This window comes from Chroicocephalus ridibundus, chromosome 3 (genome assembly GCF_963924245.1).
Source record: "Chroicocephalus ridibundus chromosome 3, bChrRid1.1, whole genome shotgun sequence".
NCBI lineage: Eukaryota > Metazoa > Chordata > Aves > Charadriiformes > Laridae > Chroicocephalus > Chroicocephalus ridibundus.
In genome coordinates, this window is record NC_086286.1 from 35651203 (window position 1) to 35665040 (window position 13838).

The following is a 13838-nucleotide window of genomic DNA, read 5'->3' on the forward strand; positions in this document are numbered from 1 at the left end:
CAATTCTATAATGCATGCAAACAATCACAGAACTTCTCTTTCAGAGGACCCTTAATTTGCTTACTAAATAAAGAAGTTCAAAACGTGCAATCAGAATTTCATAGAAAGCAAAGTTCCTTTCTGCTAGACTTTTGACTTCATTTTAATCCCCAGGAAAATTCTGAAGAGAAATCAAAGAGAACTAAATTCTTCCCACTGTCTCTGCCACAAAATTCCAACGTGACTTTTCTAAGTTCCTCCTACTCATATTTATTTTCAGCATGTTCAAATAGGTAATCTTGGGTCCACTAGCAGAAGCATTCAATACCCTTGACAGTTCCATAAAGGTAGAGAAGGTACTTCAATCTTTAGAGCATCATAAAATTATATGCTTTGAGGGAGGGAGATTAAGAAAGGACTACAGTCACAAGGCTTCTCAAAGTTGATATCCAGTATCTGTGGATGTTTGACATTTGTGCTTTAGATTCTTATCCATGTATACTGAACAAGAATATCACCACCTCAACTCACAGAAATGTCAAGATGTAAATTACTTATTTTCTTGAAGCACTAGGGGGCTAATTAGTTCTCTAAAGAAATTCTGTAAAGAAAATAATTATTCTCCATTCAGGTCAATGTGCAAATGCTGTAGTAAGAAGATATAGGATATGACAGAATGTCTTATATTGCTTCCTATTCAGTACAATGAATGAGAGTACAACTATGTGGAAACGTCCCTACAGTGTTGCAATTAAAAATGTGTACCTTATTTCTTACTTAATAGCGAGGGAGGTTATGCATTAGACATACTAGCACCCGTGGTGCATGCAGAACCCCCAGCGTCTTCACATCAGAACAGGCTATCTGTTTAAAGGAGACATTTTCAGCAAACAGAGTTTATCTAGATGATATTTAATGACCTGTGATTTAAACTAGGAGATTACAAGAAAGCATAAGATTACTGGACTAATCTTTTATCCTTTAAGCACACTTAAAAGACAGTTATAATACATACATACAATTTGGATTAATTATTATGGCACTGTGACCTGTCCTGTCATTTCCTAAGTCTTCAGTGCCAGATTCAGTCAACAGTCTATGCTTTCTGCAAAGGAAAGGTATAAAAATCTTACACGTTCAGTTACTATAGATGCAGTTATTTTGGATATCTTTTCAAGAAAGGCCTTATCTACACCTGCAGGCTTAGAGATCTCCAGGATAAGATTTCCACTCCCCAGCCCCGTTATGGAGATTCATCTATTCATGATTAAGGTTAAAGCCAGATTCCTGCCGGAAGCTATTTTAACCTACTATTATTCTCCCTGAATAATAATTAAATGATATTTTGATGTGATCACAAGAAAAAAATTTTATCTAAAGGGGAATTTTTTCCCCCAAAGTTTGCAAATTAGTCCAACAGTTTAAATGTTAACTTTTAAAAATTCCCTCATTCAACATAAAGTACTAACTTCTATACCTCTGAAGAAAACAGTCATCATACCTTTCACTTTCCACCTAATTGATACTACATGTAAACTCATTCATAGACAATTATTTTTTTAATTTTTTATTTTACAAAGGCAAAGTTACAGCTGTATTGACTAAATCTGCATGAGCAGTTTGCCCTCTGGTGACTAACTTTGTGAGAACATACAATATTTGTAATAGGTATATGAAGACTGACATGAATAAAGAATGACTGGAATGTTTGTTAGGCTCCACAAGAAACAGCATTAAAAGTGTTAAAAGAAATAGTACGCATTAATTCCAACAAACGCAATGTGATTTCATTCAAATTAAGAAGAGACACAAACCGAACTAAAGAGTCAAGAAGATGAAGAACAGAACTGCAACCACAGAACAGCCACATATAGGAAAGAAGAGAACTGAAATTCCAGAATTTTGCCTAAGATTTATGAGGGCTAAGACAAAATAAAGAGGCAAAAGGTCCCTCACAGCATCCGTTCCTCAAGGGTATAAAAGGCAAGTCCAAAATCAGCTTGTTGTCACAGTGAGGGCCCAATAGCCAGAACTCCTTGTTCTCCATGTCACGCATAGATGATGTTGGTCAGACTAGTTGGACATGCATCTTGGGGCTTGTGAGTATAAGGGTATGAAAGCATAACTTGACAAAAATCAACTTAATTACAGATTTTGTGAAATAAGATTGCTTTCCTCCTTCATAAGATCTGACACTAATTTGTTACACTAATTTCCTGCACTGTAACTAACAGTATGCTAGAGTTGGGGAGTGGGTGTGAGTCTGGATTACATACAACCAAAGGATCAAGCTTTATCCTAGAGTTTGGGCAATTTACTTAGCCTGAGGACCTTGACTGACTTTGAAGACAGCCAATTTGCATTTTAATCTAATATGTGCTAACGGCATGCTTAATTCAACTTTATTTGGAAGAGGAAAGTACAGATATTGTTCCTCAAAACAACCTCTTGTTTCCCAAGATAGGGCTTTAGATTTATCTCAGTTCCATAGACGACCACTGTTACTGTACTGAACATCATACATATTTTATCTTCACTAATGTTCCAGTAAAGCAGGGAAATATTATCATCTCTCATGAGGAACAAAAGTGGAAGACAAAAAAAAAGTGACTTGTCTAGTATCACAAAGAAATGCTCATTGGTCTCGAGCTCCTAGCTGCTAGATCACATTCCTTTCATATAAAATGGACAGGCAACTAAGAGTCATTGGTTACATTTTGTTCTGTTATCCAGATCACGTCGGTCCTGTACACCTGCGTACCTAACAGCTTAAATCACCTTAGTGAACAGCTACAGTTCCCTTGCAGGTAGCTGCTGAGCTAAAAGGTTTTCACAAGAGAGGTTTTTCTTGGTCTTGCCGTGTTTGTGTATGCAAGGACGGCTGAAATGTTGTCTGAGTCAGTCACCATGACTGTTCACCTAAATCCTTTCTCAGAGTCCTTAGCTGAAGGTCGTTGGTGAACATCAACTTCTTCCCTTTGAAGAAGGGATGCACAAGCATGTAGAATGTGCAAGTTAAGAGTGAAAGAGGGGAGAGGAGAGGAAATGTTTGGTCTGGAATGCAAGAAAGAAATGCAAAGTAAAGTCGACTTCTAAATTGGTTGTTGTGTCTTGCCTGAATTCACCATGAAGTTCAGTTAGTGTAAAGACCAGTAGAATGCCAGATAATTTCTGCAACAATCACAAATATTGATAGTCACAGAGGTACCCTTTTCCAGTTCCCTCAAAATGGCAGCCTAACAATGAGCCCTTCCTTACGGTCACCTAGCACATAACCTTAGTACACTTATTTGATGAAAGTTGCTTCTAGATTCCTTCCCTTGTAAAATACATTTTGAAACTAGCTCTTTTACCACCTGGTATTCTTCCTGTCCTACCTCAGCCTCTTGGAAAAGAGAGAGCTTAGCTGCTAGTCCTTTACTATTTTAATGACATATTAGCAATTAGAATCCTAGAAAATACGCAGTCAACAGCAATCCTTGTGCATTCCTAAATACTCTGCAGGCAGTACTGCGTAACACGTCTCCAATGACAAACTAAATTTTATTTGCAAGATGAAACACGATCAGCATCATACTTCTCAAGGGAATGAGCTGAAGGTTTCTAATATGTGCTTACTGATACTGACCTGTCTTTTCAGAAAGAAAGAGTTAAATATCCTTTTTTATTCCCTGAATGCTGCCGGTCCCATGCAGAGTTGCCATGTTTTATTTAAAACATGCTCGCTCTTAGTAACCACTTGTTCTAATTGGCAAGGCAAGGCTGGGTCCCCAAAGCACATAGCTCGTTACATTCAGTTTGGATTACAAAAACACGATGAAACAAACTGCATCGAAATGTACAAATTAACAGCTCAGGAGTGCACGACACGGACATGGAATTAGATTGTAATATGGAGCAAACTCCACAGGGAGGCTAAGGAACAAATCACTAGTGTCTCTATAAACTATAGAAGGTTTCCAAACGAGCAAATACACAAAAAAGAGCACAGACTTTTCTATAACTCAAGCAAATTGCTAAATGGGAAAAAAAGAAAAACATTCCCTCTCCTGTCTTATGCACGCATTTGTAGGAGAATGGAGTCACAAGAAACTTTAATAAATTAACGCTGAGGGTTGTACATTGTAAACAGGTGACTCTGCTTCCATGCTGGCAATGTGCAAACATCATGGCAATTAAGTCATATTTCTAAACATTTTTTTTGTATCATCAGAGAACCTATACACAAGAGAGTAAATTACAGCTGGTGTTTCAACAAGTCATTTGGAAAGGTTACGAGTTAGAAGGTGAACAAGGTATTAACAAAAAGAAACTGGCTTTACCATAAAGAAGAAAACATACTAGAAAATAGAGCTATGAAAAACTAAAAATAATGCCAGTCTGAGACCAAAAAAAAAAAAAAAAAAAAAAAAAGGCTGAGTGCCTTCCTTTGCTTGTATATCAATCTGTACAATGGGACTGGCAATCCTCTGACATAAGAAAAAGAAAACACATGGAAAATATCACTGATGTCTTGTCAAGACAGAGGAGAAAATTAAATCAAGACTATTTGGCAGTCTTTTCAGGTAGCCAGTACTGAGAAGAGATCATATTTTTGTTTGAGTGTAATTTATATTTTTAAACAAATGAGCCCCAGACTATAGATTTAGCAAGATGCAATCCAATGAAACAGCCACTGATGTCCTACAGGGTAGTTGGCTGATAGGACTGGCTGACTGTAAAATGTTAAATTTCTTAATTAAAAGGCATTCAATTTTCCTAGGCTCTGTTGGTGAAAAGACACTTTCAAATGTGACTGGAAAAAGCCCTACCAATTTGAAGTTAGTAGTAGCCAGAAAGAGGAAAACAGAGAAAGGAAAAAAAAAACAAACTCCGACTTCAATACACAACAACATTTGAGTGACAACTGTGAAAGAAACTCTCTTTCTTCCACTAATGATTGTACAAAAGTACTTCATGGGTCTGTCCTCCATCAGTCCTTGCCCCTTCCCACTATTTTATATGGGAGAAGATGAAGGAGGAGGAAAAAGGAGAAAATAATTGAGCAAATCAAAGCAGCAGCTGAGCCGTTGGCCCTACTGACACCCTGTGATGCATTGCTGTGCACACAATACCTTCACACAGCCAGGTCCCAGGCAGATGAGGGATGTGTCCTCCACTCAGCATCTTTAATGCCTTTCTATATAATGTATAGCAAAATCATCTCAGTATTGCCACCAAGCAACATAGGAGCCCTGTACTCCACAACTTCCATGCCATGACAGTTTAGAGAAAAAAAAGGGACCCCTCAAGTAATGTTATACTAACTTCACACAAAATGTGACCCCTACTTAACTCTTGAAACTCCAGCAAGCCTAGAAAGCTTCAGGTATCTTTCTCTCCCATATTTCCAATTCTCCTGTACAATTAGTTCTAAGCATAGATAATATAACTGTATTTGAATAAACTAATTTTCTATTAATTTGTACTTCCCCTCCAAAAATTTTAAGACAGGTTAGGGGAAGAAGAATAAACTAAAAACATATAGATCTTTTCACAATCCTTCCACAAAATATTGCCCTGTTCTAACAACCCAAACAGAGCTATTACTCAGATCTTTACATTTTTTAAAGCCGCAGAATAATGCATACTAACAGAATAAAAAGAATCTTTGGGGCCAGCAGTGCAAATCAAGCTGGTAAGTGAAGCCCAACTAAAGTAATTTATTCTTCTTTTTTTTTTTTTTTTTTACTTAATTCCATTATATGGTGATTGTCTTTCTCAAGCTTCGCATCACACATCTCACCTTTTCAAGTTTACTAATAATGCTAAAGACATCTTTTCCCTACCAGCATTCCCCTTTTAAAAATTCTTTGATCATAGAGTAAAAGAAATTAAATGTATGCCAAACAGTATCTATGTTTGTAGCTGGAATGCTACAGTTCTTTATTAGTAGGTGCTCTAGAAATTAGAAATATCTTTGTTGCCACTGTAACCAGCTATACAATTTTCCAAAGAATTATTTAGCTCCAAGCTTGGCTGTGCAATAGAAGTTGAAGATGAAGCTTGACGACTTTCAAGTACAAGCCAGTGAGCATGTTTTTCATAGCAAGCCGTCCATGTACTTCAAAATACAAAGACAGACATGAATACAACAACAAATTCTAGTCTAATGAAGCAACAAATTGAGGCACCGGTTTCCATTAGGAGCCAACAAAGGGAATATCATACTGAAAAAGAAACATTTTGTGTACAGATAAAGAGAGCTAGTACTTAGTGCTGTTTTCAAAACTTCTGAAAATGCTTGCTGCTTTTCTAGCAAAGTACTAAAACATGTGGATTCACATCAGAAATTGTAAGGATATGGAAAATGCAAACACAGCAGACTTTTAACCATTCATTTAGGAATGAAAACTCCATGAAGAGAAGGGCTGAATAAAGCATAATTTATCATTTATCATACAACAGGACACAGCAAAAACAACAACATTTGGACTGGCAACATGCAAGATGGACCTGTTGAAAAGGTTTCCAATAAACAAGCTGAAAGCTTGACTGAGGATCAAATCAGCAGTTGATTAACAGCAAAATCTCTTTACGCAGGAACACCGATTTTTGCCAGCTCATGCTTACAGTAGGTGTTATTACTGTCAGACAAGGCAGCATTCTGAATAGCTCCCAGGATTTACAAAGACTGATAGAAGAGGTAATTGTATTCTTCAAGTGACTCTGAGTCACATAAACCCCCCAATTTTCTAAACTCCAAAAACTGTGTGTGACTTAGGCATGACAAAATAAAGGTCTGCTCAACAAAGCAGAAAGGTTAAGATACACGAAAACATGAAGTAACACTACAGTCAGACGTCTGAGTGAGTTGAGGAAACACAAAGAATAGCGAATAATCTGATACTTCTAGAATCAGATTATATATAGATTATACTGGTGTCTTCTCTCCCCCCAGATCTTTCAAGTTCAGGAGAATAAAAGATACTATTGAAGTTACAAAATTTCATAATCTGGCATAGAGCTAAGCATAGGTATTGAAAATACCTATGTGGTTCCAGCAATACTGATTTACTACTTGATAGATGGAGATTAAAAATCTCTAACTTTTACTTACTTTTACAAGACGCCCGTATGTCAAAAAATGTGTTTGATTTCAAACTAAAAATAAAACTGAACTAAGAGTCGAGGCCCTAAAATTCAGAGAATTTTTGGGTTATATGGTTGAAGTATTTTTTCTAATTCAGTGATGCTGATCTAGTGCTTCACAGAACATGAACATAAACACTACGGAGCTGGATTAAGAGATGGACACCCACCTCTGGAAGTTTCAATTACACCTTCAGACAGAAGGGCTATGAAATTGATTCACAAATCCATGAATACTCTAATCATCATTTTATCTTCTTTCAATTTTCCAAGTGCATCTCTCCATCAAACCACACAGCGCTACACTTACCTTCAGCTTCACATTTTATTCAACAAGCAGAAATCCACTTCCTGCACCCCTCTTTCCAAGGCTGATTGCACCATAACCTAAATTAAACTTTCTAGACTCCCAATGAAATGGATTACAGGCAGACTGCATTTCTTGGGGTAATTTAAGTAGAAAGTCTAGTTTTACTGTGTTCTGTATTGAAATATTTGTTCTTACTCTGTAATAGTTTGTTCTGTGACTCTTCCCAAAGGTTACAATTAAAATCGAGTACTTGAGGTACCAGGTGTTGTTTCCAGGAATGTTGGTAGAATTCCTGCCTGAAAGAGCCTACTTTGTAAACGTGGCTTTTCAAAAGTACTCAAACAAAGTCCCTACCTGAAGTTGATATTAAAACTTCCATAAACCTAATGGAAGCAAAGACAGATTAATAAAGAGCACTTTTGGAAAATATCACTCATCACTGTCCTGTATTTTAATCACTCAGATTTCGCAGTTTACCATATTGAAAGAAGAGAGGTTGCAGTATTAGCAAGAGATGTGTCACTAAGGGAGACAGTCTGGCCGAATTTGCATTTTTTCACTTACCAGCCTATATTCTGATTAAAAAAAAAAAAAATCCACACTTCATTGCATTTGTATTCTGGATGTGCAGGAAGTCTGAAGCAACTATGCCTTAACCATCAGAAGAGCAAATTTATTTGAAGTAATTTGATATGTAGGATTACACTTGTACGGTATCTGGAGACTTTGAGGCATTGATAGCACGTGGTCAGCACTGAACTGGAGACAGAATGTTGTAAAGTACTTCGCAGAAGCACAATTAACTTGAAAAGATTTCAGAGAGACTCTTGAACATTTCAGAGTCTGCTGCTTCTACATGGCTTAAATAAAACGAGTCAGGCATTCCTTCTTGAACAGGCAGATGGGGTGAAGAGGAGGCAAAGAGGGCTGAAGAGGATAGCTAACTTCAAGCTCCTCTCCAGTATTTATCAACATTTACATGCAAACCAAGGAGTAGCCTGTGGCAAACAAACAACAGATTTGTGGTTGAACAGAAGAGCTTAGTTAACCTTCTAGATTTAGATCAAAACACTGGGCTCTGCTAGGCGAACAGCTAGCTGCATGTATCCGTGCAGTATCCAGCTCACTCTTGCCATAAAAAGCTGAACAACTTAATCTCTAACATAACCTGTGAGAAGTATTCCCATGTTTAAGAAAACACAAAGATACAAAGCTGCAAAGATAGCCAAAACATGGAATTCAGTTTCACTGCTACATAATCTGGTTGTTTTTGCTGGTTGTTTCATCTTTGGACAAATGGAAGTGAAAATTCAGTGAATTTATCTTGATAATAAATTTAGAAATCACCGGTATTTGGTCAAACAAGAAGGCAAAATTACAGCCCCTGACTATTGCCCTTTGATCCATTTCTGTGGTAATTAACATCACAGACATCAAACTATGACCATTTTTCCCAGGGAATAGGGAGGAAAGGAAGGGCAGAAGCAAACAAGAGCTCATCATCATGTATTTACAAACGTGTACACAGTTCAGAAAGTCTGAAAAACCAGTAAAGATAGGAAAGTTCCACATAATAACTCATATTGAAATGTAAACCAATCTCTGGCTGACTTGTTGCCCTTCTCCCTTGATCTATATAAAAAGGTAATACTTACACAAATGTAAGGGGCTTTGCTGCTGTGTGTGTCTGAAATTAATTTAAAAAAAAGAAAATAGGAAGACTGAATTCTGTCCCTTCCCTCTGGAAATAAAAAAAACCAGTCATTTAACAAAGTTACTAACCTTTTTCGTTGTGTGGATTTCTTTTTTCTAAAATAAAAGAGAAAGGAAATGACGGTCAAGAGAAATAATAATTCCCAATTTTCCCTCACATACAAATCTGCTTCAATACATTTTGAATAAATAACTTGCCATGCTAAAAGAGAAACAAGAGGAACTTTTTTCACATTGTATCTTTGGAGTGCCTGGAATGGTGAACAACATATTTCAATAGCTTACTTGCCCAAAATCTTGCTATCTGTGGTGGTTGAATTTACAGGAACAAGAGTATACATCTTTCTCTTTCAATACTGTGGCTGGAAACCCAGTATAAAAATATGCTAAAAATATTTCAGCAATATCACCAAAAAAAGAAAGAAAGAAAGAAAAAAAAAAGACAACTTATGTTTGAATGATGACATTAAGAGCTTTCAAGGTACTACTGTGACAGAACTGGTTATTTCAATGCTGCCTGTTGAAGGAACCACAGTTAAGACCTAAAATGATAGAGTAAATTTACTTTTTTCCACAATGTTTGGTTTTGTTCCAACTAGCAGTAGCTTTCGAAGTTACTCAAACTCTTCAAAAGTCTTATTTCATTAAAATAAACAGGCTATAAGGAAAGTCTTGAAAATTTTAAAAAGCTAAGATTTCTCTCCCTTGCCCCCTCCCCCCCCCCCAAAATGTCACACATATTTAGATATCACCTTGTATTTTTACAACAGAAAAAATGAACTTCATCAGAGGCAATGGCATTTCAGGAGAATTACAGAGTAGAAGCCAAGAATGCTGCTTCTTAAAAACAAACAAACGAAACAACAACAACAAAACAGTAAAACCAAAATAAATGATGTTTTGCTTAATGCCTGGTCTGCTGGCTGTGAGGTTTTGGGTACTCTGTTAATATCAGAATATGAGGGATGGGCCATTTTGATATCTCAGAATCAAAAAGTCCGCATTTCTGAAGTACACAAACTGCAGTTGTTTACTGTGCTAATATGAACATAACATTTGTACTGAGTCAAATCAAAGACCGAGTAGCTCGTTTCTGACTATGGTCAGTAGAGGAGGAGTACAAGAAAGGACTTGCACTTTCTTCAATATACCCTTTCCAGTGATCCATGGCTTTGGAAAACCGTCAGAGAAATACATGCATCATTTTTGCTGAACCACCTTTGACAATCTTTATTTGCTATGTCTTTGTTTAATGAAGTGATGATGAACCCAAGATCTGAAATCTACAAATCAAAATTTATTTTTTGATAAAAAATTCAGAAAAAAAACTTTAATTTTTTTTTTTTTTTTACGTTTTGCCTTAATTTTTAAAGATTCTAGGATATTGCCTTGGAAACCAATGACCTTAAAAAAAAATTCTGCAAGCTCAATATTAAAGTAATGTTTCATAGACAAGCCAATGACCGAAATTAAAAAACAAAACAAAATAAAACTGAACTTTTAAAGATTGTATGTGTTGCCCCAAGAGAAATTAAAAATCATGGACTATGACAGCACTTTAATTACAATTAAAAATAAGTTTACAATATTAAATAATACCAAAAAACATCAGAAAGGCAAAGCTAGAAGATGCTAACCTGAAAAGGTCAATAGCAATTCCTAACATTTTACGCAGTAGCAATGACCTTGCAATAAGAAAATAATACGTAGTAATTAGAATTAGACTATCAATGAGCTACTGATGATTCAAGGGCTGCAAGTTAAAAAGAAATGGAATAAGAAGTGTTCTATACCAACATTTCATTTTTTATCTATACCATATTTCAGAGGATATTACCAAATAAATCCTACAGAATGCCAAATTACAATTCAGACTTATGCATTCTGAAAGCCACATCATCTGTATAGGAGCTGTGCTGACAGCAGAGCTCTGTAGTTCAAGGGTGTTCCAGAATTCCATGAACTTCAAGAACAAGGTTTGATTGGTACATTTACACAAGAGGTTCTTGATTAGCAAATAAATGAAGCACTAAAGCGAGGAAAATCTGATTACATATACACACTGAAGGAAGAGAAACCCATGCACAAATCCTGAAGGAGATGCCAACAATGTGGTTTCGATAATCTAACAAAAACACAAAACCTTTTACTGCACTTACCAGCAAAGCATTTGGAACAGAGATTCATAGTCTTGCTGGACCTGAGGCAAAAATAAAAAAAAAAAAAAAGAGCTAAAAAATTCATTATAATTCTAATCAATACAGGGAAGTTTTCTGGGGAACGAAGCAAGGGTATAGAGAGGCTAAGAACTTAAATGGCTAGGAATCAAAGGTAAGTGGCTAGAAGTGGCTGAACTAGGAACACGGTCAGGGGAAGAGACTTCATATGGCAATCTCTTTCCAATTTAAAGAGCTTCTAAAACATGTCTTTCACACATTTACCTCATATATGAAAATAAGTTTACTTTACCATTCAATGTATATGTTACATGCTCCTCATTCAGATCTTTCTATTGCAATATGATAATAATGATAGACAGGAAGAGCCAATACATTCCACTTGAATATTAGACACCCCTTGGCAACAGCTCTGCAGTCCTGACAAATCCTGAATACAGTACAGCAATAGAGAGATTAAAGTATTGCACTTATAAGGACACAAACAGATGTGCTCTTGGAAGTCTAGCTGGAATGGCTTAAGAAGTTATTACCTCAAGCCGTTCATTTCTACCCTCGGCTGCATCCAGCAGTAATTTAAAATAACCTGGATGACTTTGCACTGACATGGACTAGGATAGTTCATATGATCCATTAGTGCGGCTCAACTTCGAGGGCAGCAACCGTCAGCTGAGAGAAAAACAGCTGGAGAATGGCAGCAATATCTTAAGCCTCCCAGATGTCTCCAAAGTGTTTGTGCAATTATGCCACAAGTATTTCCCCTCATAAAGAAAGTCAGTAGGCTCACCAAAAAAAAAAAAAAAAAAAAAAATTTAAGGTTATAGACCTCTCTAGGGCTACCATGAAACTACCCAAAGCTATATACTACAGGAGAACAAGTTTCTCCCAGTTTACAAAAAGTTCTCTGCTAACATCACAACATCTCCTTTACAAAGTGAGCTGGAGAATATCTCAAAAGCTCTCTAAGCGTCAAAATGTCTTTAGGTAAGAGCAATCCAGTTTCTGTGCACGTTGCCCAATAGTTGATTTGTTCAGCATTCCTGAATCATCTCCGCCATTATGTATAAGCATTAACACCATCCTCAGCAGGTCTGAAAGTACATACTGACAGGCAAGGTTGTAACAAAACTGTCCCTGCCCAAAAGACCTTTTTGCCTCCTGAGGGAAGCCTCTAGCTGGAACATCTAATTTAGCCAAATTAATTGCATCTTTATCTTTAGAAATATGCATACACATAACCAATTGAGACTACCAAAACAGTTGTTTTCTATTTCCAGCCCAACATGGATGGAATTTTGAGATGAGATCTGCATCTTACAATATACAAATTACAAAATTCAAACCTGCTTATTATGTCGAGGCAAAAATTTTGAAAATTTTTTCAAAGCAATTGTCACAAATGAACACACCTATCAGAATTACAGATTATTTTTACCCCCCAGAGTTTGCAAATTAATATTTTGAATTACTTTCCAGTAACAAAGTAAATCCAGACTTGGTCAATCATATCTTAGTATTAGTCACATCAAAACATTACAGATGCTTTTCAGTTCATGCACATTTGAAAGCTGGTTTATATCAGGCTCAAGAATTCTAGAAGAACACAGTTCACTGCAGATATGAGACATAAGCATTTGCCAGCTATAGCAAGAGCCACAGACACATGAAAGCTAGTTTTAAATGCAAACAGTATGTGCACAAGAGAAAAGTTAATTCCCAGAAAAAGAAAAGCAGAACAGCATTCGTAGCCATACAAATACATCATCAAACTGGTATATACTCAAAGATTCAATATCTGTGTTGAAAGTCTGCACAGATTATCTACCTTCAAGAGAACTGCAATTAAAAACAGCATGGTGAGTCAACACCTACAGCATTAGTGTGCTGCAGTTCAGTACTCACTGCTTATGGGTTAGACCTTCTGGAGCAGCTCAATATGCCAGGCAGGAGCTTCTCTGCAAAGCCATTAAACCCCAGGGGCAGCAAAGAAAAAGAAAGGCAGAGTTCAGATGGTTCATATTGATGACACTGGAACGGGCAACGACAAATGTTTTCAGTGGTATAGTCAACCATCTCTGCTGTTAAATATCAATCCAAAGCCTCATATAATATTTACTTATCAGCACACCAACAATGGAAAATGCACACGCACACACAACATACAGCTATGTGAAAAAAGAAAAAGGCTGCCATTTACTCATAACACACACACAAAAGAATTCTGAAAGCACAGTGCTATTGGACAAGTGACCTTGTAAGCTAAATAACTTCAGCTCACTGTTACAGTTTCAAGGATCACTTTCTCTCTGATCCTTTTACATGCTTTTTCAAGGCATCCAAGTCAGTCTGAGGTGACTACTTAAGATGAGAATCTAAACCCTGAGTAGGTTTTTTCTGTCTTAGTTTCTTCTACACAGTCACTTGCCTCACTGCAGATCCATCAACATTACACTAGAACTAAGCAAATGGCGCTTTTATTAGAGACACAGTAACAGTGTTGATCAACAATCAGTCCCTTTTTGAAAGTG

At 36.6% G+C, this 13838-nt stretch overlaps 1 protein-coding gene across 3 annotated transcripts in view; it reads right to left on the reverse strand.

The window, feature by feature from the left end:
* The window catches only part of ZFAND3 (zinc finger AN1-type containing 3), a 149751-nt gene that overhangs the window by 102932 nt on the left and 32981 nt on the right, over window positions 1–13838 (reverse strand). The window contains exons 2-4 of one of the 3 annotated variants that reach the window (XM_063328695.1): window positions 13213–13265; window positions 11293–11333; window positions 9203–9229 (exon numbers count right to left, since the gene is read on the reverse strand). In XM_063328695.1, the coding sequence (XP_063184765.1) occupies window positions 9203–9229; window positions 11293–11320 (55 nt within the window). In that variant the 5' untranslated portion in view covers window positions 11321–11333; window positions 13213–13265. Of the gene's footprint in view, window positions 1–9202; window positions 9230–11292; window positions 11334–13212; window positions 13339–13838 lie in introns of all 3 variants that reach the window. The other 2 variants (XM_063328696.1, XM_063328694.1) reach the window with 2 other exon arrangements.